The 27,565-nt window shown below is 38.4% G+C and overlaps 1 protein-coding gene across 1 annotated transcript; it reads right to left on the bottom strand.

Moving 5' to 3' along the window:
• smad3a (SMAD family member 3a) lies at positions 1-27,255 on the bottom strand. Its single transcript, XM_026267503.1, has 9 exons — positions 26,845-27,255; positions 12,358-12,551; positions 10,658-10,792; positions 8,957-9,031; positions 8,535-8,585; positions 6,656-6,868; positions 6,410-6,547; positions 6,076-6,220; positions 1-2,479 (listed from the first exon to the last, which is right to left on the bottom strand). The coding sequence occupies exons 1-9, from the start codon at positions 27,045-27,047 to the stop codon at positions 2,356-2,358; spliced, it is 1,278 nt and encodes a 425-aa protein (XP_026123288.1). The 5' UTR covers positions 27,048-27,255; the 3' UTR covers positions 1-2,355.
• Positions 27,256-27,565: the final 310 nt, after the last annotated feature.

A 27,565-nucleotide genomic window follows, 5' to 3' on the forward strand; every position in this document is an offset into this window, starting at 1 on the left:
TTTTTCATTTACATATTTATTAAAAGTACAACAACAAACACTTTTTTCTCTTGACAAACTTTAAAAATGGAGAGAAAAAATAACGATTATATACTTGTACAAAGAAGAAATTTAACAATGTCAAGCACAACAATCACCACTAAGCCACAACGTCACTGAATGTGAAAGATTAACACAAGCACAATAAATGCACATTACTTAAAATGTATTCAACAATTTGTTGAGAAAATGAGATCAGATATTTTTTTTTTCCTTTTAAAGAAAACACTTAATGTCTGCTTAAATGGACAATAAATCATTTCCTGAATAATTTCAGTACCTTTTATTTAGTCTTTTTCTGGATGACATCAAGAGGTTTAAATGCGTTTTAAGGAATCCTATTCAACACAATTACACTCTGACTTTATCAAAGTAGAGCATCTAAATCACCCAACAGTACTTGTGAACATTTCCGCACACACAGATGTCACACATATTTTCTACTGTCTTCCAAGTACATAATGCACCTAAATGCTATACTTTCTTCCATGATTCCAGTTCAACACATTTGGGAGATCAAAGGATTTTAAAAGGCATGCAACAGCTCCTCATTGCAAGCGCGTCACACTGACCTGCGGCGAACTGAAAGTACTGTACGTGATCTGGCTTTCACAAAGCCCACTGTGACATTTCCCTTCTTCAGGCCCTTCTCCATATCCTATGAGCATCTGACGTATAAAAATACATGGTTAACCTTACAAAAACCTGCCAGCAGTACAAGCCTCACCTTTCAAACACAGAGGTAAGAGCATTTACTTTCCCGTCCCACTTCTGAAAAAATATTTGGTAGCAAAATAGAGTCTACAGTACAAATGGCATGAATTTCAGAAAATAAGCATGCATAATTAATATATTAAACATATTTACAAGTTCAGCTGAGAAAAGATCAACCCACAACTCACTTACTCAACAATAAGGATGAATGCCTGTCTCCAATATACTATTTACAAACTCTGTGAATATGAAAGTTGCTGCGAAGGCACACTCACTCAGTTTTGTTTCTGGAGGATGAGAGGACATGAAGACCCGCAGGTGTGTGTGTGCATAAAGTATGCACAGACACAACCGCTACTGTGAGATATGAAGTGCCAACTTCTTAGTGCACAAAATGATGTAATGCCCAGTTTTGAAAATCTACCACAACACACACAGAGAAAACTTTTTCTCTGAAGCTGACAATTGAGAGACCTCACCAGACCTTGAACTCACTAAAGACACAGAGCGAATAACAATGAAAGCGCGACACAACACATTGTTATAAGAGTGATGAATCCTATTCATTCACACAGAGCAGACAGCCGGTTCACTGCAGACAGAGATGACATCAACACTAGACCAGATCCTACAAAACGCTCACAGAGGAATGCTGGCACAGTTATAACCCCCTCAAATAATGTCCACATACATGTTTAGCTTGATGAGAGATGAAAAACACTACGACTGGAAAAGTGCTGTAGGATGAGGATCAGGCTCTCAGCATCTGTGCAATGAGACCCTAACATTTCAACTTAACATAAAAGAGATATTGTGAAGCTCAGATAACACTTTCACAAGCGTTACATAATAATCTGTTACGAAGTTTGTTACATAGTATTCTGTGTAGTGAATTTTAAAAAAGGTGAATTGCTGAGCAGTGTGTGTATTTTCTTTGTGAATAGTTAATGTACATTTCACTGCCCAGGGCAGAACAAGATATGGAAATTCAACGTTGTGGGGGTTAACTCGAAATGGAAAAAGATTAACTTGGGTTTTCAATGTTTGAAGACACTGCTAAAAAAAAAAAAGTGGCATAGAGCTCTTGATATGTACTAGAAAACATTATAGACCAAGTTTCCATTATTATGACTAAGACAAAAAAAAGAACAAAAATACAGTTTAACTGATATTTGAAAAACTTCATATTTCCACTTTACAAAAAAAAGCACTTTTTTTCGTGTCAAAAGAAAAAAAATCATCAAGCCTTTCATATACCTGTAATGGTAAACATGTACCTAACACAGCATCATAAAAGACAGGAGAAAGGAGAGATCTTGCATATACATGCTATATAACAACATATAACATAAATGGCAATATTTTATATCAATAATGGCAATAAAAATGGCTAACAACAACAACGACATAAAAAAAAGAATATATATACATAAACTGTAATACACTCCTCCAGCATGAGACAAACACGTGGGTTACATGAGTGAGTCTGCAGAACCCAACTGGTTGGTGGGTATGAAGGTCTTCAGCCTTACACTCCTGAAAGAACTTTCTTTTTTTCCAGATCTTGTGGTTTGTACTGTATATGTTGTATATGTGTTTTTCCTATGACACACTGGAGCAGCGGATGGAGGGGGAGCCCATCTGAGTGAGCACTTTGTCCAGCCACTGCAGAGGACCGTTCAGGTGCAGTTCTATCCAGCAGGGGGTGCTAGTCACTGTCTGCCGCCTGACAGCATTACAGAGAGAGAAATAAAGAGAGTTAAGAAAGAAAAGAGATTAGACAAACTCGAGAAAAAAATATATATACAGATTTTTATGGAACACTTTCATATGTGAATTTAACTGCATCAGATCAGTGCACGTCATATCGAAAGGTTTGTTTCTAAAACTAATAATATATAGATTTATTTTTTTCAAGTTTGTATGGATTCTTGAATTGTCCACTGACATACTTCACTGCGAATGTCTAGCAGGAGTCACAGAGTTTGTCTGGATATGTGCGGTGTGTAAACTGTTCTCTGCTTTGGTATTCACTGCCAAACATGCTTCTTTTACACAATACTCATCCCCTCGCTTGTGCTCACACACAAACATGAACCGACAGTCTCAGAACCGCTGTTCACTGCTCTACTTCTCACTGGGACTTCCTCTAATCCTTCCACCCACACACACACGCACACACACGTGTGCAAGTCTTTCCCCAATCTCAGGCCCTCTCCTCCTACATGAGCTACATTACTTAAGCACTAGGAGAATAATTCTGAACAAAGACAACTAAAGCTGTAATGAAAACAACCAGCAATTTATTTCAAAATCAATTAAACAAATCTTTACACTGCGCAGAGAGTGAACCTTACAAATAGTTCAAGTATTGAAAAACATTTAGATGAGAGAATTTTTATTTATGTATAGAATATATATAATTGTTAAATATGTTAGTTAATTGCAACAGTAAACGATTATGTACTGTACGTGTCAATCAATCGAATGTCAACAGAAAACAATAACCTCTATTAAACATAAGTTTTAAATGAACCCTACTCTACACTACCCTTCTAAAATAACGGGTCAGTAAGATTTAGTGTCCTAGACTCAGCTGAAATATTATTACAAATCAAAATCACTGTTTTCTAATTTAATACATTTTAAATCATAATTTATCCTGAAAGCAAAGCTGAATTTTCAGCAGTCATTACTACAGTCTTCAGTGTCACACAATCCTTAAGAAATCATTCTAATACGCTAATTTGGAGCCCAAGAAATGTATTGTTATTATCAGTGTTAAAAAACTTAATATCTTTCTGTAAACCATGAATAAAAAGTTAAAAAGAACTGCATTTTTTTTACTCATTATACTATAAATGTCTGGCACTTAAAAAAAGAAAAATCCAAACTTTTAATGGTTGTGTACATGCAGTGTATTTAATTTTTTTGTTATACATAAAATTCTAAGTAATGTGATTAAAAAGGAAGCTAAGTGTGAGTTCTTGGAAAACATTCTGCCTCATAACTCTTTTAATTACGTTGTTCTGCTACTGTTCTACATCGTGTTTCTAATCAACGCTTACATTTTAGACCCTTTTCATTACAGCTCTATCCAGCAACGATGTGTCTGCCCACTGTTTTTGTTCCCTTGCAGCCTCTTGGATTGATCGCTTGACTGTCTCTCAAGTTTCTCAAGATTTTTTTCAATGCAAGTCTAAAAGAGCAGCATTTATTTGAAACATAAATGTCTTTGCTGTCACTATTTTCTATACTTTTGTTCAAAAAAAGAAAAGAACATTCTTACCGACTCAAAACTTCTGAATGTTAGTGTATATGCAATGTAATATCTTTTTTTTTTTTAAACCTTTGTATTTTATACCGTTTTCATTACAGCTCTAACAATGATTTGTCTGCCCACTGTTTTCTTTCTTTGCAACTTCTTGTATTGATCGACTGACTGTATCTCCTTTGACACAGGTTTCTCAGTAAACAGAATGGACCTCTGGCTGTTTATAAGGGCAGTGCTGAAATACAGTATAAGCACAGGCCGCAGTCTCCACCAGTCTCCACAGTGTATTAAGAGAGAAAAAGATGGAGTAGTGGAAAGAGAGAAAGCAGGAGAGAAGGAGTCAAAATGGGAGTGAGGAAGGCTTTTTCTAAACTCAGATACTGTGAAGTTATTAGTACATTTAAATGTCAAGTTTTGGACAATACAAAGGTTTTAAAAAAATGAGCAGAGGTCAAATCAAGTGTCATTATCAGGGGCAGCTTAGGTTACAGACGACTGAAAAAATCAAAGCTGAATTCAGACAAAGGCACTGTGCTGTTCTACGTCATGATGTTCACTGACGTGGTGGTAAATACAGGGTCCAACCAACCAAAGTGCTCAAATGGCATTTTAAGACTGCAACAGGGATGGTTTGTCAGCACTTAAAGAGGTGGATCTGAAGGTGGGGAGACGTGGAGGGGCGTGAGAGAGAGAGAGTGGGTGTCTGGTGAAACCTGACACAGCTCAGATTGTGTCTCCACACGCCAAGCTGTCTGGAAACCACAGTCTCACACCAGTCTTACTCTTTCCTACTTTCTTCTCAAGCTTTCACTGCAGATGTTCCTGGTCAAAACCCACAACTGCTTCTGATTAGTGTCTTGGTTCCTTGGGCTCAAACAATGAAGTTACTCAAAAGCGGGAGAGCGGAAGAAAAAGAGCGAGAGAGACCAGGAAACTCTGACGTTTCGAAGTGCACCATGTGTGAGTTTGTTTGGTGTGGGAATGATTTGCCAGCGCAGACCTAACAGTTTATGTGACGGACACGCTAAGCTGGTGGTGGACACCGGGTTGTGTTCCTACGTCAGAGCAAGTCAGATGAGGGAAAACAGCGGCAAACCACAGCCTGTCAGACCCTGCCTTGACCCCGCAGGCCTGTCTATACTTAAACAGCCTTAAAACAACAGTACTGCCTTTTGTTCTATGGAGCAGTAAAATGGTTTGGACTTCCTTTATTAGCACACTATTTATATCTGCTGAAACTAGAGTTTTTACTTTATCGATTTAGTCAATATTAGATATTAGGGATACAAAATATTATTAAAATACTGGCCGATACCAAAAAGCTGATTACTTTCAGCTAATAATTTTCAGTTAATACATTTGAGATAATCAACTGTTATGGACGATATTATAATCCTGTACTATTTTGTCTAAATAATTTAAAACAAACCTAAAATCGATCAACTAAATGAACGTCTACATTAAAATTCCCAATTGATACCAATAAATTAAAAAATCTCTTAATACAGGCTGATTGCATGTTTATCTCTTAATACTGGCTGATGGCAAATATGGTGGTTATATTGTATATTGTGCAGCCTTATTGGATCTATATCAGCCAATACTGGAAATTTAATTGCACGTTTATTTACCTATTTTTACACGTAGATTACCTTTGCCATCATCTAACACTTTAAAATAAAATGTATTTGAATAACACTTTTAACAGTTTTTAGCATCTTTAGTGAATCTCCTATTATAAATGAACATTTCTATTATGGTTGCTCTTTATGGTCCATTTTTTTTAAAATCACGATTAAAATAAATCTAAATGTAAAAAGCTGTAGTGTTTTTACGTCATCGCGTTTTCATAATCCCTTTTCTACAAAAAGCTGATTACGGCAATCAAACTCAAAGAATTTAACAGGAAGTGCGGGTGGCTTCTGTGGTTTTGAGTAACACCACAAGTGATTCAAAAGTCTTTGAGTGAGTCAAATGAAGGCCAAATTCCAAGAGTGGCAAGCGCGCTGATAGATATGGAAAGAGTGGAGTGATTGCAGTAATTGTACCTGTACTCGGCTCCCCAGCCCTTCACGAAGCTCATGCGAATGGTGCACATGCGGGTGAGCTGGTACACGGCCTCAAAGCCCTGATTCACAGACTGGGCTAAAAGAGCTGCAAACTCCTGGTTATTAAAGATCTTCAGATTACAGCCTGGATGGACACAAAGCAGTTTCAAACACAGTCCATAAACTCAAAGACAAACTGATTTAGCTGAATGTCACGCAACTATCAAGAAGGAAGCTCTCCTTTAATTCTTTTTAGCAGAGCTATTCAGTAGCTCAGTTGTTGAACTCTCTCTTAATGAGGGCTATTTGTTGAGGGTCTCTTGTTTCATCTTACCAGGTGGGATCTTGCAAACAGTGGCGGGGTGCCAGCCGTAACGTTGGTTACAGTTGGGACTCTGAACAAAAATGGCGCTGTCACTTAGACACTCTGCAAACACCTCACCTCCAATGTAGTACAAACGCACACCCCGGCCTGCAAAAACAAATGGTTGCCACATAAGCAAATAATAAAAAATACAAAAACGTATCTTTAAATAATGTTATCTAATGAATGAGTGATTTTGAATGATGGTGTGTGTACCAATGTGTCTGCGTGTCAGCTCCACAGCAGCGTTGCGATTCACGTTGGAAAGCAGGCCCAGGCAGAAGCGCTCAGAGTTGGACGGGTCTGTGAAGCCGTCTACTGTTAAAGAGGGCTGAGAGGCATGGAAAGTTTCACCGACTCTCTGGTTCAGCTCATAGTAGGAAATGGAGCACCAGAAGGCTGGTTCACAGTACGTCACTGGCTGCAGATCTGAAAGAAAGAGGAAAAAAAGAACAATAAAAGGAGAGAATCTAAAAGAAACAGGCACATGCACAGAAATAGGTGGAGGGAAAGAAACTGAAAAAAAGACATGAAAAAGAAAAAGAAACAAATGGGTGGGGATAACCGACGAGACTGGGAACTGACGACACTGTGATGTCAAGATTAGATGTTACTTCCCAGAAATAAAGGCTGATTCGGGAAATACCATCATCACTTGGATGCAAAACTGAAGAAAATTACAGTCTTATGGCACTACATTTCTCTCCGACACATACTCATACACCAGTGTTGAGAAGAAGAGAAATCGCTGTGGGATCTGAGCGCTTGTCTGCAAAAGCACGATCTGATACATAAGGAACTGCGGGCCCTTCTTTACTGAGATGTTAACTGACAGGATGTTTAATGTGGGTGGGTGGTTTTCATCCAAGTTGTTTTGGGGAAATGCAAACAATTCTTTCAGCAATCCGTTTCCTCTGAGAACCATTTCTACTAACACTCTGATGCACTGATTTAGGTTTCATGTAATACAGTAAAAGTCCTTTAGTTGGACATAAGGAACATAATGACTACAATAAGCGAATAAAAACTACTTTGACTCAGTCAGAGTGAGTCATCAGACTGATTCAAACGGTAAACTCATCAGTTCAAGACGGTTTTGTCCGATTCATTAATTCACAAGTCAGTCTACACCGTCTATGCTGTAGAGTATGTCTATGTTTTCACGAGGTATGAAGATTATTTATTGTCTGTTGTACAGTTGTGTATGAAACATTACGTGTTTTAGCATAGTGTTCAGTTGTACTAGCATCTGAATCATGAGGAAAAATGGTTAATGCAACCGGATGTCAGGAAGACTTGGAAAATATTCCACAAATAGTGGCTCCCAGGAGCATTTGGATATTCAAGCCACATTCAGAAAGAAAAGCATGAACTTTTCACAAAATGTCAAACCAACTGTTATTTATTTATTTTAAAGAAAGACAGCACAAGCAAATTCTTCAAGCAAACATGTTACAAAAAGACAGTACTTCGATTTTAAAAGGTTTAAAAACATGTATTGCTTAAACACATGATGTGCCACAATACACCACATCTCTACCCACATCTGAAAAATGTTAGCTTGCCAGTGTGGGAGTTTTTTAGATTGCATAAATATGTGGCGTTAAACACCCTGATCTGCAGGAAGATCAACAAGAAGGTCTTTTTGTTCACTAATAGCCAGTTGTGGTTACAAACTTACTCCGTCTCCCTAAACTTGTATTTTGAGTGTGATTTATTGCAGAAAACACAAAAGTAAAAGATAAAAAAACTTGAATTTAATTTGTTGTTGTTGTAAATCTCTCTCTCTCTCTCTCTCTCTCTCTCTCTCTCTCTCTCTCTCTCTCTATATATATATATATATATATATATATATATATATATATATAGTGATGACAGCATCTATATCTTTTTGCTTTGTAAATCATTATTATCACAGAAATCTGACATCATGACCGCCCTGATAAAGACAAAAGTAATCTGCAGTCCACCTGAGGGTCAAATGTTAGTAAATCATGTTCATAGTTAACATGATGAACTGCACTTGTGATCACTCTGCTAGGACACTTCCGTGAATTCCCAAGCAAATAATACACACACAAGCAATAAGAGTTACCTAAATTGTTGTGGGCAGGAGAAACAGGGTTTGGTGACAGATTTGGAGACCCTGAAAAGAAAGAGACAGATCAATGATTTAATGGTGTATGAATGTACACAGCGCATTTCAATTAAATCACTTTTGATTAGATTTCCAATCATTCAAGTGTGCAGAGTCAATTATTCCACTTCATTTCCACTCCAACATCTCATTTGTCAAAACTTTTAGGTTTTCATGCCTAAATGTTCTTCTGTGTAGATCCATTTCCCTACACCACTGACTGAGTATCAGGAAGCAACTCAAAAACAATGTGGAAAAGTGATATGGAACTGAAAAGCCACCAACAAACCTGGAACTGCTTCATAGCCGTGCAGTTATAGAAAATGCAACATTTCAACCAATCAAAGAACACAACATCACAGTGGTATAACAGGCATCACCTGTGTCCATACTGCGGTTCATCTGATGATCACTGGTCTCTCCATCCTCACTGATGTAGCCTGGAGGGGGCGTCTCTGTAACACACGCAAACACGCAGTTTAGCCTGCATACACACAATTCATACACACTCTTTACACAGTGACCCAGCTGATGGATGAAGGATTAAGAACACCAGCAAACACATCCGGCAAAATCTAGCAGGTGCAGCCGAGACAATGACTCACAAGGGTTTTATCCCCCCCCCCCAACTTAGATTAAGACACCTGATTTAGAAAGCTCTGGTCAGCTCAGTTCAGCAGCAGGATATGAAACAATACTTAGGGCTCTTTTACAGTAACAGACTGCCTCTCTAAAGCAAATACCATTCTGATGGAACTAATCCCAGCCAAAGCCACCCCATACATACTCCATGGGATAATCTTCCCCTTATGTAGCCAAAAGCAGCCTTTAAATCACTTCAGCATAAATTATTTTGTGTCTGCCTGATGCAACGATGGTTAAATGTCTCTAGATTAGTCCTAATATTATAATAAATGACAGAACCCTAGCAGTCATTTGTTTACTGGTCAGAAAAGAAGAAAACATGCCTGTAAGTGGGATTAACATGAGTAACTAGTAAATGCTGTGATTTCTAATGCCCATTTCTCTTTTGAGTTCCTTGTGTTTACAAATGAGGTTTCACATGTACTCTGTGTGTGTCTAAGGACATGAGTGTGTGCCATTATTCTGGTCTTCAGTGTCATGATTCTTCAGAAATCATTCTATGCTAACAATGTCGTTGAAAACAGTTGTGCTGCTTAATATTTCAGTGGAAACACAGATTTTTTTCAGGATTCTTTGATTCACAGAAGATCAAAAGAACAGCATTTATTTGAAATAATAAATTTTGGTAACATTATAAATTAAACATTAAGTCCTTCCTTTTCACTTTAATGCATTCTTACTGAAAAATTTAATTTCTTTCAAAAGAAAAACAATTGATACTGACCCTAAACTTTGAATGTTGGTGTATATACAAGAGGTCAGAAATGCATGAGACAACTTTATTTATAATGTAGACGTTGGTCAAAAGTCAATGTGTGGCTTCTGACCTGTCAATCAACCACCAAGACAAAACAAGAGTTTTAATCTTTGCAGTTTAAATGCACCTTTACAAGAGAATAACCATCCAATAACAACATTTGTAAAAGCACAAAACTACAACTAAAGCACATCCAAAGTTAAGTTACCGTTATAAATAAATACAGGTACAAATATCTAAAATAAATCTGCTTGGAAGATTTAAACATAGATTCAAATTCTGGTTTATTTTTAATGAACACACATTTAGTTTTCTTTATTGGTGCTTCATCAGCACTGTAACACAATGATGTAGTGATTGCTTCTGCCTGAATGGAGGCCAGTGGAGAGGGCTGTTGCTGTATCTTTCCTCCTCCTACATCCTTCCAGTAAAGTGACCCACCCACTGCCCACGAGACCACTAGGACTACAGCTACAGACTAAACTTACTCTATTAAACCTGGAAAACACTTCAGATTGTGCCTCTTTGTGGCAGATGATGACGATATATTCATTTAGAGGCTACGTGACGTTATTCGGTTTGTTTTTTCTGTGGTATCTCAGGGCAAATCTGTTTTTTATAACACTGTGAACCTCAACTCCAAGAGTCTTCTCCTTACTACTGTGTATTTGTCATCTACCTGGTATGTAGTTGCTCTGGGGTTCAATGCCGGCAGGGAAAATGGTGTTTTCTGGGATGGAGTGACTGTAGTCATCCAGAGGAGGAAACTCACTGGGGATTTCAGTGTGACGAGGCACCAGCACTGGAGGAAGAACTTCAGAGAGGGAGAGAAAGGGAAAAATAATTAGAAAGAAGAAGAGAAAAAACATTCAAACATAAATTACAACACAAACAAATTGTATATATTGATCCACAACTGGCACAACATACTGCAGATACTTGTACACTACTATTAATGCTAAAAAAGGCTGTGCGACATGGACAAAAAATATTTTTGATCAATGCAATTCTGATTTTAATCAATTTTGACAATATTTCCATACACTTTTACATTCATAACTGTGGAGTCGCACTCTCTGCAATTCCATGCGAAACATATTATACATTTAACTAAAGGATCCTGCAAGCACTTACATTTTTTACCCCAAAAGTGGTTCAATAATGTTGAATGTTACAGGGACTGATTATTGCAAATGCAGATCCCACTGTGTTCTGATTAAATCATTTTAATTTATTTATTTTTTGTTAAGGTTTACATATGGTGGTTTGTTCTTGATGACAGCTTTCCTAAAAATATATCCTATTCCTAAAATAAGAAATATCCCAACATATTGCCTTGCTTACAGTATCACAATGTATTGCAACATCGTATTGCAACCCCAACCCCTATTATTACATCCAACAACAAAACACCTCAATCACTTAATCGGAGACATTTTTGTCTTCCCCTGCAACGTAGTCGACACAATGGTCTAAGGTAAGATAGCCATGTCAATCAACTCTTAGAACAGCCTGATTGGAGAAAGGGGACTTTAAAATAGAGATAAAAAAATTTAAGAGCTCATGCACGGATACCATATACTGACGCAGCTGCATTTTCTTTCTCAATAATTTACATTAGCTTAAGACCTGAACATAGAAAGAACAAAAAGACATGAAAGGGAGATAAAAAAAAATGTTCAAGCACTATCTGAGAAGGTGTGTGTGCACAGAAAACCCTCTCAGACAGCGCACAAAAACCCTGTTTCTGTGCGTTCTCCATGTTGTAACGATAAGTCTTTTTCATGCTTGCACTAGAATTTCATGCTTTCATGGTTTACAAATCGTGCATTTCGATTAAATCACACAGCCCCAATTCTAAATATGCTGAGTACTATAAGGATCAGAAAATCCTTATAATTGTTATTATTGATTTTAGGTGTTTTGCCTTAATGTGTGGACAGGAATTTAAGAGATGGAGATGGGAGTACTGAGTCAATTACATTGTCATTACATTTTAATGTTATTTAATAATTTACAGTTAATTTACAGTTCATCATATTTTATGTTTAATTGTGCAGTCACACTACACTTAAGACTACACTTTTAATTCCTCTGAATTTCATTCAATCATATACAAATGCAGGAAATCAGAAACAAAAAGCCTGCCAAAGCTCAGATTATTAGTTACATTTAAGATGACATATCCCATCTGTTAAAATTTTTTTGCATTCTCAAAATCTAATGTGACAACCCCTTAATTCATATTTTCATTAAAACATGTTTGTGATCATATAATAATTGGCAGACCCCCGCAGTACTGTGATCCACCCCAGGTCTAAACGAATGATACTGTTTGATGGTGTGCTCGATGCTTTCATAAATATCAGGCTGCATTACCTGGTGTCTCGACTCGCTGGTAATGGTAGGGATTGACACAGACCTCGTCCTTTTTCATGTGAAAGGCAAACTCACAGAGTTCAATGGCTCTGAGCTCATGATGAGATTGCAGGTCAGGCCAGCGCCAAAGACGACAGTAGATCACATGAGGGAGACCTTTTCTGTGAGATACTTGCAACCGACCATCTAGTGATCTGAGAAAAAAAGAGAAAGAGGATAAGCATGATGTTGCTAAAAATAACATTATTTGGTGTATTTGGTGTAATGCAATGTGTTTATGCTGTTTAAGGTTCAAAAAACACATTATTTTCCACATAATGTACATTATTGTTACTCCTCTATGCCCCGCTTTTCTGAAACACGTTGATTTTTACAAAGCTCACTGTTCTGAAAAGCGAATGCGCTGATTGGCCAGCTATCCAGTGCTTTGTAATTGGCCGAATACCTCAAGCGTGTGATGGTAATATCCCCCTTAACATACTGTGATGCTGTGTGTCCCAGTGCGATGAGACAAAAACAATAAAACCCATTACAAACAAGGCATTGGATGCTTCCAGTGGGCACATAATTAAGGATTAAAATGACTTATACTGTCTTTTTATGCGTTGTGTTGCGTATTGCGCTGCGTTAACATAAACGCATGTCTGCATTTGTGATAGGAGAAATGACAAACAACAAGCTCTACTCTTCACTGCTCAAAACTCGCGTTTGAATCATTAGTGGCAAATCTTTTAAATATAAAAAACGTACTTACAGACTGTGAAACATACAGACTGTGAGTCAGAAGTGTCAGACTGTCCTTGAAAAGTTGGAATTGTCCCACTTTATAGAAACAACCTTCATGCACAGCCTTCCCAGGATCAGGAAACAGTCCTCCATAAAATGCGCTGCACACATCTGAATATTTGCGTTGAACTGTTCTGCAACAGTGTTGTAAATACAAACTAAACCACTGATTTCTAGTTGTGTCTTCTTTTGGAAGGCCAAACTAAGTAGTTTCGCTTTCACAACGACATGGCAGTGGTGGCAACAATTTTACAGCTAGAATCAAAGTTACACCATCTTTCTTCTTTTTATAAAGAATATCTCTTTGGGTTTGAGACTTTAGTTTTTGTAACTTTGGGGATCTCATCTATGCATGAACAGCTTGTAACACTCCAAAGAGAAAGGAAATCGTAAAATTGCATCATATGACCCCTTTAATAATGATGACTGCAGCAGAAACGATCCCAGCAGCTCATTCTCAAAAATCAAAAGCAGAAATACAGAGGAAATGTTATTATCGCTTGAGTAAGAAACATTGTGTAAAATCTTATATTACCACAATATAAACACTCACTGCTCAAAGAATTGCAGAGACAATACCAAGGTATTATGTGAGACCGCAGATGAAGTAAAAGTGGCCCAATTTCCTGTTAATGTGGTGCTTTCGGTTACACGTCACATGCGATGTGAATGAGGTGAAGAAAGAGGAAGAGGAAGTCCAAAAAAAACGGTATTTCACTGTGTTCGCATGTGTGTGTTAAGGGGGGTTGTCTGTGCTCTAGTTTAACAACAGCTTCATCTGATATAGCCATATGAAAGCAGTAGACAGTAGACTCACACACACACACAAATGTAGCAGGCCAAATAATGCAAATCCCAAAAGCTCTTTAAAGCATGTCTGTCAGACCTCCTCCCCTCCCCTTTTTACACCCACCGATCCCGGCCCAGACAGCGGCACGGGCCAGGCTGGCCTGCCCGAGGCCTTCTGTGGCTCTCCCAGCAGCTAAATATGCTTTTAATTTTTCATTGCCGCTCTTTTGCTTTACAGGCAGATTGCGAGAGGAAAAATAATGATGTAAAATCCAGACACCCCTTGGAGAGAGTGTGTTTACAAAAAAGAGAGAGGAAAAACACAGACCAAAAAAAACAAAAACAAAAGAATATTAAGCAATAAATCCTGAAGAAACAAGATTGTTTAGGCACAAACAATTCACTTTATGGTTGCGACACAAGCTCACACGGGCCTCACACAGCAGAGCCATAAACACAGAGTCACTTCCTTCAGTTCACACATCCACACCCCACCAGTCAAAGACACATTTAGGCTAAAGGAGACGAGAGAGAGTGGAGAAGAGGAGAGAACTCGAACACAACAACCAAAACATTCCAGTACACATCGTATTTTTACCTGCTTCGCTTTTTAACTGCAGGCAAATAAACTCAGACTTTTCTTTGGATGGCCCCATGTGGAAAAGGAAAAAGGCATAATCATCTCAGAATAATGCAGTGAAGGCCTCGAGCAAGGGAGAACAACCGCACACTGAACTTTTTACATCTTTGTACAGGCGAGTTGTTCACTGATCCAAACACAAGCGAGCACACCATCATATACACGTATAACGCATTTTCACTCTATCATCATTCTTTACGCCTACGGTGCTTATCTCTACATTCAAGGGCTTTTAAATGACTAAAACATTTTCATGATGACTATCGTAGCAGCCTCCTATAACGGTACATTCGTGACTGAGATCAGAATCTCAAACCCGCCGACGCAATGCACACCCTGCTCCGGTGTGATGACTGAAAAATGGGGCCGTACAGTATGGTCCAAACCTCTCAGAGCACTCTATTATACATGACTGCTACATTGTGTGCTTGAAATATGCAACAGCAGCCAAAGTGCTAAGAGAGAGAAGGGCTGTGCACTAGGTCAGCAAAGCTTGTCAACACTTTGAGGAATCCAGGCCACAGATAGCATTCAATACACACTATTCGTCCCTTATACACACTCCATAAAGCAGAGATAAGAAAATAAATTAAATGAAAAAAGAGGTGTGAACTTTCCTTCCCAGACCTCTCTAAAAGGGGTCATATAATACATTTCACTTTGTTTTTGTTTTCAGAGTAATGCAGTGAAAAACAGACCATGATGCATTTTCCATGACCTTCCTCTCTGTGATGCTTAGAATCAAATGAGTCTTTTTTTTTTCCTTTTCTTTTTTTTACTTTTGTCTTGAATACTTTAATGGCTGCATTTACTCAGTCGGTGTTTGATGCTAATAACAGGTCTGACTCTCACAATGTCCTGTTCATACAACAGCTTGTATACAGTATTTAAGCCACTACTGACCCTTTTTTTAAATACCACTTTAACTGGTGTTTGGGAATAATATCTCTCTCACTTCCTCCTCATGACCACAATGTGACTAGGTGGGCCACAGTGTTGTTACCAAAATATGTGTCATTGACATGTGGAAATAACGGCCATGTGTTATGGCTTTCAGTTTTCTGACATTAGACATTAACGGTTTTTGGATTAAAGTTCTGAAACTTGCTGTCTATAGTCTTCTTTCACAGTACACTGAACTCTTTTTATGACATACACTGCTGTAAAGATAGAGTACCAAGGGTGCATTTTTAAAAATCAAAAATACAGAGAAAAATATTAGGGCTGGCCGTTAAACTTTAAAAATAATTAAGACTATGTTTTATCATTTTACCATGGTAGTGAGGTGCTATGTGTGGTTTTACCTTCGGTTATCATGATCTAATTGTGTGATATATAGATGGCCAATGGTTAATTTGATGGCCATGCATAATTTGATGTAAATATATATATTTTATTATTATATTTATTTTGAATATTACACCTCAGATTTGTGAAATGTTCAGCTGAAGAAAAAAACTACAACAACTAACTGTCTGGTTTCTCCGACTTTTACTCAGGAAAAGAAATCTGCCTTTAAACTTGACAGAAATAAAGATTTGTCATTTTTCGCGATAATTATTGATATCGACCAATGAATGCAATTTATTTATTCCTAAAATTTGGCAAAGCTAAATTTTCAGTAGCCATTACTCCAGTCTTCAGCGTCACATGATCCTTCAGAAATCATTCTAATATGCGGATTTGGTGCTCAAGAAACATTTATCATTGTTATCGAACTGAACTGAAAACAGTTGTGCTGTTTAATATTTTTATGGCAATACATTACATAGATTCTTTGATGAATAGAAAGTTTAAAAGAACAGCATGTATTAAAAAAGACTCTTACTGACACTTTTGATCAATTAAATTTGTCATTACTGAAAAAAACTAATAAACAGACCTTTCGAACAGTAGTGTGTATACTAATATCTAATTTAGACAAAAATAAATATGACAGCTAACTACAATTAGGATCATTTAAGAAACGTCAAAGTTTGCGATGAGATCAGTCCTTGGGCTCTGGCATTCATTAGATGCATCCACCGTCAGTTCTTCACTTTTCCATTACATTCCAGCGCTCGGCGGAGAGAGAGCCTGTGTTTGCTGCCGCGTGGGCAGACCTCATATGAAAAGGAAGCACTGAATGACTATTGATTGAGCTACAGAGGGCGAATTAGGTCAGCAGCAAGGCACATCCAACCAACAGAAGCACAGACATACGTGCACACACACACTCTCTCTCTCTCTCTCTCTCTCTAACACACACACAAACACACACACACACTCAGCCTACAGGGCGGGTCTGACCCCCCTCCCCATCCGCATGCCGGCTGTCACTTGAGTAGAGAGAGGGGTGAGACTGGAACAGAGAGGGGGTGAGGAAGAGAAAGAGAGTAGAGGGGTGAGCTGGAGGGATGGAGGGCTCTGACACAGGCACTGGGCAGATTTAATCTGGAGGGTAAAACACAGACACTGTGGGCTGCAGTGGGCAATTTCTGGATCAGCCCATGCAGCCTTGATTTGACCATGACACTGACACTTCCTGCATTATCATACTCAACTCAATGAGTAACAGAAACCAGAATCAGCTCTACTGATCTGGATCTTTTCATTGAACTTAACATGAACTTTCACAAAGTTTTGCTTTAAACACACACATTTAAACAGAGCAAGGAAAATACAAAGGCAATCTACAGCTGCTTCTACATGATGCATTTGTTTGGCACACAAGCAGGCAAGCATCCTTCCTAAGTAACTTTCGTTTCGTTTCAATTTTTCTAGCTGCGTTTGGTGTGAAAGGGCCTTTAGCATGGATGTTTGTAAAGCTGAACTTGCATGTCTCTCTGTTTGAAATCAGCGAGTTCAAAACATGAACTCCGTGAACTGTGATACATGCAAATTTGATGCAGAAGGAGAGAAGGACAAAAGCAACTTCGACATCAGCCCAGACTGACTGTGGGACCATTTCACCCTGTGGAACATACCCCGACCCAGCCCCCACAGCCCCCCTTTAAAAACACTTTAAGACCACTGCTATTCCCCCTTCCCCCAGTCTGAACCCAGACGGCACACAGCAGTACAACAGAGTTAATACTAAACGACACTGAGCAGTGCAGTGATGACAGACACATACCTGATCAACACAAACACTGAATCAACTTACGCTTTTTATGTCTGAACATAAAGCAATTCAACTGAGGATTGACTGGTCATAATATCGGTATTGGAATAACATCTGGAAGCTGATAATATAGAAAATCTGACTGTAAAAACTGCATTAAATGTCTGAGAGAAACCCAAGTCAAATGGAAACTCTTACAGGCTAATATTGTTTTCTAATTCAAGCCAAGTATCCCTGCTTATCCTTTACTTCGTTGTGCGTGTGGGTAAAATATCATGTTTAACTTGCATTATTCTTTGGTTTTCCTCCCTCTGCTAAAGTCATTAAGGCCTTCCCTAAGTAAACAGAGCCCTGCAGGGGTCTCATGTGCAGGTGGTTGGATGTGGTTACGGGGGCCCGTTCTCAGCAGGGGAGCAGGACTATAGCAGAAACACTACAACCATCATACAAATGCAGCACGGGCCCAAATTAACACTTTAGGTAATCACTTATCTAGCAATCACAAAATATTGCATATAGTTTTAATCGCCAATAATGTAAAAAAGGGGTTAACCAAATAACACAGATGAAAAAAATGAAAAGTTACTGCCAAGTGTAAGTGTAACAAAGTTTTTTCTCTGTTGTCAATAACTCCAGAACACCGTGTGTTTTTGTCACAGTGGCGTTTCAGTGAGACTGGCCTGTATATGATGCTGCTGAAAGCAAGACAATCAAAACATTTCTAGACATTTATTTATTGTTTTCGCACTTAAAATCTTGCTTTACACTTAACTGTTCATAAAACTAGGAGGAGGTGTAATGTACACCACAATGTCAAAGGCCTTTCTAACCTACATCAGAACCTCGGGTTGTTCAGCATTCTTCCTCTTCTTCTTAAAACAAATAGAAAAGAAGAAAGGAAGTGCAATATATTTAATTTAGCATGAAATTATTATTCATCCTATCCATTTTCTAAACAAAAGTGGCTTTTGGCACTACTTTAGTTTTAGTGCAACATTAATATTCAAGGGGACAATGATATTTTCTTCCAGGTTCAAAATCTGAAAAACCCTCAATACAGTATGGTCTGAGCATCTCTCTCCAGCAGTGTATGAGCACCTGTCCATTATTATTATTATTATTTACCATTGCTTCTTTACAGGAACATTTTCTGCAAATATGCTTTTTCACTTTTGATCCTGTAAGAATTAGCCACTGGAAAACAACAAGAGATGTGTGACAACAAGATATCTTACAAGATATCTGACGAGTTAGACCAGAGCTGGTATAAAACTCTTTGATAGCTTTTGCCTCACTTATGAAGTGTCTTGACCACAGACTGCTGCTGTGTCCATATCCGGCCTATTCTTCACATCCTCCCATCTGTTACGAGAACTGATCCTATGGTACCAAGTTGGTATAAACATTTTAAAATCCTGCCGGTACTTGTTTTCTTCAGTAGCGTATGTAGTACCAAAGGCCGCAGTTCTTCTGGCACTAACAGAGGCAGGCAGAGCATATGCCTGGAAGTGTTTCAGTCGGTCCTCAAAGGGTAAAGAAGAAGAAAAAACACCTACAAGCACACAGAAGGAAATACACGTGGTAGACAGTGATGATATATGAATATGATTGTGTCTTTGTGTGAGATTTAAACGAGAGGGTACAGCTTTGAAAGTGCATGATCACGTGCACACACAGTTACTGAATATCTGACAGCTTACATCTTGTTTAGTTGTTGTGTATCCATCCACGGATTATCCTTATTAACATTATAGGCTAATATTACTGGTTTAAATAACTGTCGTTTATGTGAATGGTTTTAAAAAATATTTTCGGCCTGCTAGAATGTCAGCGAATTTAATTTAATGCTTGCATCCAGAGTATAGTGTGTGTGTGTGTGTGTGTATTATTTGAAGGCCAAGTGCCACTAATGTTGTGTTTATGTACTGTTAAATACATTTTCCTGTGGTATCGACTTGGTATCCAATATTGTATAGCAACTTTTAGTTGTATTGGTACAGACTACTAGATTTTTGTTATCATATTCATGACATCCGTACTCTCATCCCAACTCTTCAAAATTGTGATGAGAACTGTTGAAAACATAACTAAAACTGGCTAGATACATCATGAGTAGTGTCATAGAAAACAGAGTGTGAAGACAGTGTAAAGACAACTGTGAGGAAAGAGCCTATGACAGGAGCACACTATGAAATGGAGCTGTAGGCATGCAATAAATGTTCATGTCAAAACTGAAGTAGCTTTCAGTAGCTTTTTCATACTTTGAGCTTTAGTAGTCATATACAAGATGATATATTTACCCCTGAACAAGTGTTTAACTTTTCCCCAGAATATAATGTAATGTAATCTAATGTAAAGAGTTACTAAAATGATTAAATATTAAAACTGTTAGTAAGAAGGGGCGATACGGCCAAAAAATGAACACAATAAAAATTTTCATATAGTCAATATCGATAATTATCATTTAAATCAAGCTTTCTTTCTTTTAAGTTTAAAGGCAGAATTTTGCTCCCAAGTGAAAGTTGTAGAAACCAGAACTTGTTAATTGTGGTTTTAAACTATTCTTTATGTTCAGAACATGACAAACCCTTCATGTTTTTAAATAATATACACCAGGGTTCCTCAAATGGGTTTCCTGCAGAGTTTAGCTCCAACCCTGATCAAAGTCACCTACCCGTGATTTTCTACTGATCCTGACGACATTGATAAGCATGCTCAGGTGTGTTTGATTAGGGTCAGAGCTAAACTCTGCAGGCCAGATTTGAGGATCCCTGATATACACTTTTCCAGTCATTTTTCCTTAACACAATAAATGTCATAAAAGCAAAAAAAAATATCTTAGTTCCTGCATGTACTAATGAGTGATATTGTTTCAAATCATGAAACATGTTTGTGTTGCCTGTCTTTGATGATGCACATTTTGCAGTGCAGGCTGCAATATTAATAGTAAAACATTTGTGTCTCTCAGAAATGCACATTTGACATTAGCTTGAGTTGACAGTAGTAGCTTGAGTCAGGATGCCGATGTAAACAGTAGTCTTTATTTAGTATAAATACACAAACACTACTAGAGTAAATTATGGCGATTTTTTTAGATTGTAAAGCCTTCTGACTGCATCATTGTGCACACTGTTTCTTTCAGCTGTTTTTCAGCGTTGTTTTACCTGCCTTTAAAGTAGTTTAAATCACCGAGTCATTTGTGTTCTTGGCTGAATTCAAGTGCTTCTCACTGGATCTTACAGTGCTGTTTAGTGCTCACGTAACCGAGACTCATCAGTGAGTAGCCTTAATGTATCTGCTCTGTTGAGCTCACACTTGAGCTGCTCTTTGAAATTTAAGTTGAGTGGATAAACTCTGTGTATGGCGCAGTTTACATTATTATCGCCGTTTTGCTCCGCCTTTGGTACGTAAACATTATAATGAACTCGTTATCGTTTTATCGAGGGAGATTATATTTTCATAATTATCATTATCAATTTATCACCCAGTCCCAACTATTAGTTTACAATAAAAATCAAATCAATGTATTGCAGTTAGGGCTGGGCGATTTTTCCAATTCTATTGATTCATTCAAAATTAATGTTTTGTCACAATTTATTTTGTAGACATCGAGCAATCGCACTTTTGAATAGAAATAATCCCAAATGTTAAATTAGTCATTTTGACAATGTCAATACTACGTGATTAACCGCTCATGTGTGACACACACATAGTGCCATTCACACAGAATGTTTTTGTGTTGACAAAGATGCGACGTGGGCAGTGGAATAGGAAAAACATGCAAGAAGATGGGAGTGAACTTCTTTAAACTTGAGAGCTGCGTTTTTAGAATGTCATTTCATGCATGAGATGCTGCAAGAGATGCGAGTGCAACAGTCAAATGTGTCCATGTTTACAAAGAAAAACAGTGCAAGCGAATTAAACACCTGTAACTACTACTGTATTTCTGATATTTCATGTCTGCATCATAGTGCATTGTGCATTATTTATAGTTACTAACGGTCTACTGGTGTTATACCTTCAGTCATTATAAAATGTAATTACCTTGCCTTTTGAGATTTGCATTTTCCTTGTATTATTTCTGAACATATATGTCAAAGACAAATTTCTACGAAATGCAAGTATAGTTCATGGATCTTTCATGCAGTGATTTGTTTAACATTTACATCATGTTGACAACGTGTGGTGCATTTTGAATACAATTTTCTTTAACTAGAGGGTTAATAAAGAAAAAGTTAATTGAATCGAATCATGTTGTAGAACATTTTCAAGTTGACTAGTAAAAAAATGTAAAAAACGATAATCAGTCAAATTAAATAAATTTTTCACCTTATCATCCAGCCCTGATTGTGGTCCAAGCCTACACAGAGTCACCTCAGATAAAACACCTCATTCTTAAAATTAAGAGACCACAGTGATTAACTTGGATCAGTGTCAGTGCACATTCATGGCTTTAAAGTAAGTCTCTCAAAACTCTCAGACAAACTTCAAAACATCCTGTGCAAAGTCTACACTGGAGATCTTCTTAAAACACGAACACAGAGTTCACGGCTGAAGGACAGTTATTTTCTCACGGTGGTCAGAAGCAGTCTGAGGGTCAGCAGTAGGGTTAGTGATGACAAACCAGCACAAAGCAGTCTTGTTGTCTGCTGTACAGAGTGTCTATTATTCCTGAAGATATAGAGCTTTTCTAAACCTTCAACCCCGGCAGGAGCCACAAACCCAGAAGCGGCCCACGCCCTCCCCGGGCAGACGGAGCATTCCTGAGAGCTGACTAACCCCGCCTCATACAACATGCATGGGAGAGACGTGTGTGTGTTGAGCCTAAAACTCAAATACCTGCTCTCAACACACAGACTTGCTTAGACACAACAACGGTGTGTGTACACATACAGTACACAATGAGTGCACTCACTTCCAGAACATAGAAACGCACAAACACATACTGTAGTGTACACAAACTCACAGACGACAAACTGTGCCACTAATCTTCACCACAACCGCAGTCAGACTAGTTGGCACACTCAGCTTTCTCCATCACTTGGGTGCTACAGCTATCATAACACCCTCAGGGAATCCACAAACACCTACAGACACGCCATCAGTCATTCAGGAAACAAATATGAACACAACTTTCATGCACACAGACAGCACTACATTTTACACTAAATAGTCAACTACATTCAGTTGGTCCCAACAACCAACTAACTGATTAGTGGTGTTAAATAATACACAATACACATTTCTTTTAGCATCATGCATAATTTTAACTTTTATGTTTTTAGCAGCTAAAGTAGGGGTGGATTACAATGGTCAGACTAGTTGGCTGTGAACCATTTAAGGTATACAATTTATCAGTTCATGCATTCCCTTGAAATCATGACCTTGGCATTGCCAGCATCATGTTTTACTGTTTGAGCTGTGTGAATGTGATTGAAGCACTATTGCTACAGCCGTACACATACAGACAGACGTATTTTGCCGTTGCGCTGTGTCTCAGGATGTTTTGTGCCTCCACAATCAGTTGCACTCTGCACATTCAGGATCAGGTGAGCCCCAAACCAGACTAATAGCCCTTTAGGGCAAGTCTTTCAGTCAACCCACAAACGAATCAATACTAAAAATATGTAGTTTTACATAACCCTACAATGAATCATCACTATTAAGCATAACCGCAGGTTGCCCCAGGGCAGTCCCTGTAATAAGAGTACAGCAAGTTACTTTAGATAAAAGTGTTAAAAGACCATGACAGGCCAATAGTGCTCACATAGTGTCTTTACTGTTAGTTTCAGCCATCACTTCAAAGAGTTGTGAAATTCTGTCAAGCCGTCTTTCACTCTCTTTCCATCAGCTGCCATACAATAACTCTGAATCATCAGACACATTCACTTCTCTCAGATGCGCGGCGCTTTGAAGGAATTACCCCGGCTGAAACAAAACAACCCTCGGCACATCAATTACAACCCAATGACATCCAATCTCCATGTTTTATCAAAGCGCTTTTTAATCACTGTATACTGTATAGAGTTTCAGGATGCCAGACTTAAAGCCAGACATCTCTTCAAGGCGCAGACACTTTCAGTTTAAAATGCCAACAATAAACTCCATTGCCGCGGCAGGGCACATATAGCTTCTTAGCTGATAGGCGACTTGTTTGAGAAAGCGGCTCAATGCGCCTACACAATGGACCACAGGTTTTATTCACAGTTCAGACGCCTTTGAAGTCATTGTGGGTGGAGTGCAAAAGCAAACAAAGACTGCGGGGTTGAGATATAGTAGGCATCCCAGAACACAGATACACTGTGGAGCAGACATCCTCTCAGGAAGTCTATGTGGAGACTCCGATAGGGCTTCGACAGGTGCACGGCAGGCGAAGGAAGTGTGACCATGGTATATATGTTTTTCGTATCCTGTCTTGGACAATTTCAATCTGTCTTCCATCTCCTCTTTCCGCTGCTTCTTTTGTACTCCGTGTCCTCTTCCACATCTCTTTATCGCTCTTTCTCTGAATCTCCAGCAGGCCGGGACAGGCTTCCAGCGTGAGCTGCATGTGAGGGCAAAACAGGATTGTGAGACCTGAAGTGAGTCAAGGGTGTCTGAGGAATCTGGATCCTCCAGCAGGGTGAGGCAGTGTGTTGTGAAGGCTATACCATCTACAGATCTGGCCAAGAATAGAGTCTTGTACTGGACACTGTGCTTATTCAGGTTACACTACTCTAATAACAAGCAAAAAACCTGAAGTATAAGCCAAAACTGTTTTGATGCACAAAACCAGTCAACCTGAGTTAACCTGGAACACACATCCCATTCCCAATTGTTGAAGTCTTCATTTGTTACGGTTTCTGTCACCAGTGAGCTCTACCAGAGAAGCACCAGTAGGTCAGACCACAAAGCCACAGGCTCAAACTCCCTCTCCCTCCGGGGTGACTCAGCCTGATCTCTGGCTGCGAGCCCTGCTTTCACTGAGCTATCTGCTGTTTGGAAACAACAACCAATACAACACCGCTGCAGGCTTGGACCGCAGCTGTCCAGCCCTGTAACACCACACAATTATGCAAACTTCAAATTTGGAAAGGAGACTCTATTTATGTTCTTTCATATGTCTAGAAATGTAAATGCTAACTGTAAGGTTAAATAGTTTTTTGTTGTGTCTTCTAGTTTTTAATAAAATTCCGTTAGGCAACCCAATTTAGTAAATATATCACATTTAGTCAAGCATGCAACCCAAATGTGTCAAGTCAATGGCATATAGCTCATGAATAAATTCTCCTATGAGGTTTACCAGCATAGTAATTCTGTAGCATCTTGTTTCATTTCAGACAGCTACATGTGATTATAAGGCTGAAGACTGCAGATATGTGAGATTGTGTGGCTTTTACAGTATATTAAAGTCTTTATCGTCTGTAAACTATGTAGAAAATAACTATGAAGTGAAATTGTTGATCTACACTATGAGACAATATGAGTTTTTCAGTGTCTGCTTTACAAATAGTCATTATCCATCAGTCTGACTGACTTGGTGGTAAATTCCCATTATGCGCTAATTATTTTACATAAAATCTAGAATTGTTTAATGTAATATTGATAACAAAAAAAGATTGTCTGTAAAGAGCTCTTTTAGTCTTTCCTCTTAGTTTTTATTCTAGTGTTATAATGTGAAAAAGACAACAGGCAACGCAATCTGGTGACCTGATTTAAAAATCAACGTCCCATGAATTATTTCACTTTCTCACACACGTGTGTGTCTCTCTCTGTCCATGAAGAAGAAGCTTTCTTCCCTTTTTGTCACTTCTAAATTCTCTATTAGCATCTTTGTAGGGATTCAAACAGGGATATGTAATACAACAGTTTATTATTTCTACTTTGCCAGACTGACAAAATCATTTGGAAAATTTCTGTGTTTTTAAGATTTGCTAAATAATGCCAAATGTTTGGTTTAAGTATATGCTGGAGACAATATGTAAGGATAATGATACCTACTGACCAATATAATTACATTATACACTACTTTTTATTTTTAATGCATGTAATTTAATCAGGTGATGATGGCAGATTCTAATTTTCACTGCTCCAGTCGTCAGCATCACATGATCAAACAGAAATCATTCTAATATGCCACAATCTGGTGCTCAAGAAACATTTCTTATTATTATCAATGAAAACAGTTGCTTATTATTTTTTGGAAACAGTGATACATTATTTCTGAATCCTTTAAAGAACAGAAATGTACACTAAATAGCCTTTATTTAAAACATAACTTTTTGTAACATTATAAATATGTCCCTTTGGCTCAAATGCAAATGCATTATTATGGAATGCAATTTAAGAACTTACCTTTATCTGCGATTCTAACCCTACGCCATAAAAGTCTTTCTATAGAAAACATCTTACAGAAACAAAAAGTATCATTTACAACAACACTTCAGAGACCTCTATAAACGAGTTCTGGATTTGCACGTTTGAATACATCAGTAAACAGGATGAGGAACCAGTGCCTCTGACGTGTTTGTCTGTACTGAAGTGCTGAGACTGAAGATCTGCTGAGAGTAAAGGCTGTAGGCAACCCTCGTGTGGCTCGAAGGGGCAAGACCTGTGAGCAGTTGGCCAGCATCCTACTGTCTGTGACATAACAAGATTAACCAGTCACTGCAAAACTGAGAGGGAAAAAAACAGCTTCAGACAACAACCTCCATCCCATATGCACACGGATGATGAGGAATAACAGAGCTGAACGTCCTGCGCCAAATATACCCCACCATCCACAACATGAGCACAGAATTCATAACAACCCGTTTAGCCCAGATACAGCAGCTCCAGCGCTGCCCAGATTAAGGTCGGGTTATATAACCTCATCACAACCCCAGGCAAGACAAATGTTGGTTTATGAAAGCACAGAAGAGTATGAAGTTATAATAAATCAACAGGAGGGTCGGAATCACGTAAAGAGATACGAGTAAAGCACTATGAATGGAGACGCTGTTTATGATCTATCGTTATGTAGGAAACACAAGAGCTGAAGGTGCTTTGCTGCAAAGTCTTCAACTTTACTGTGTTCTCCAAAGGTGTTTTAGCTTCACTTTAAGACTACGCGGACTCGTTCTGCTAAAATCACGACAGTAAAACTACCCCCTTCTCACCACAAGCCGAGGATGTTTTTAAATGCGCTCACCGTGGTATGGTGATACACTTGGTGTTGATATTCTGAGTTGTGATGGCTTTCTCGAGCTCGTCCAGCTGTCCCGTCTTCTTCAGCTTCTTCACCAGACTCTTGACGGCTTTTTCGCACCATTTCTCCTCCTGTCCGTTCTGCTCTCCCTTCTTCCAGCCCAGCAACCTCTTCACGATCGGCGGAGTGAACGGCAAAATTGACATGTTGAATTCAGTTCGGCGTTCCTCTATTGCGCAGTCGCTCACGCAACTCGGAGAGAAAATCGGGATACGGGCGAGAAATTAAATTAAAATGCTCGATAGTAAAATTGAGAAAAGTGAGAAGCACATGAGACGTGACCGAGACACGGTCTCAAGTTCAGCGCTGTGCACAGCTCTCTCTCTCTCTCTCTCTCTCTCTCTCTCTCTCTCGCTCTCTCTGTCGTCAAACCTAGTACGCGCCAAACATATCACTCCGCGTGGGAAAATAGTTCCCTTCATCCCGTCGAGACAAATTAGAAACACATTCTGCAAGAAAAAAACATATATATATATTAAATCAATTATGCAGTACCTCATATGTCTATATTATAGCGTATGTTTTTGTGCTGTCGCTGTTTAAAAGGTAAGGTTTACTCGAGTTTAATTTCATCCGCTTTGATGTGTGCTGCGGCTCTCTGTGATGTTTTCCGTTTGCCTTAAAAAAGTAAAGTATTTTTTCTTCATCAAAAAGATAAATTAAA

This window comes from Carassius auratus, chromosome 7, assembly GCF_003368295.1.
Source record: "Carassius auratus strain Wakin chromosome 7, ASM336829v1, whole genome shotgun sequence".
Lineage (NCBI taxonomy): Eukaryota > Metazoa > Chordata > Actinopteri > Cypriniformes > Cyprinidae > Carassius > Carassius auratus.

Bases quoted from the DNA above. Each gene is read 5' to 3' on its own strand.
- smad3a (XM_026267503.1), bottom strand. From the start codon at position 27,047: ATGTCAATTTTGCCGTTCACTCCGCCGATCGTGAAGAGGTTGCTGGGC. The intron at 10,793-12,357 runs GTAATGCAGCCT...CCCTCTCTGAAG, and splicing joins CCAGCGAGTCGAGACACCAG to TTCTTCCTCCAGTGCTGGTG. The intron at 8,586-8,956 runs GTGATGCCTGTT...CTTTCTTTTCAG, and splicing joins GAACCGCAGTATGGACACAG to GGTCTCCAAATCTGTCACCA.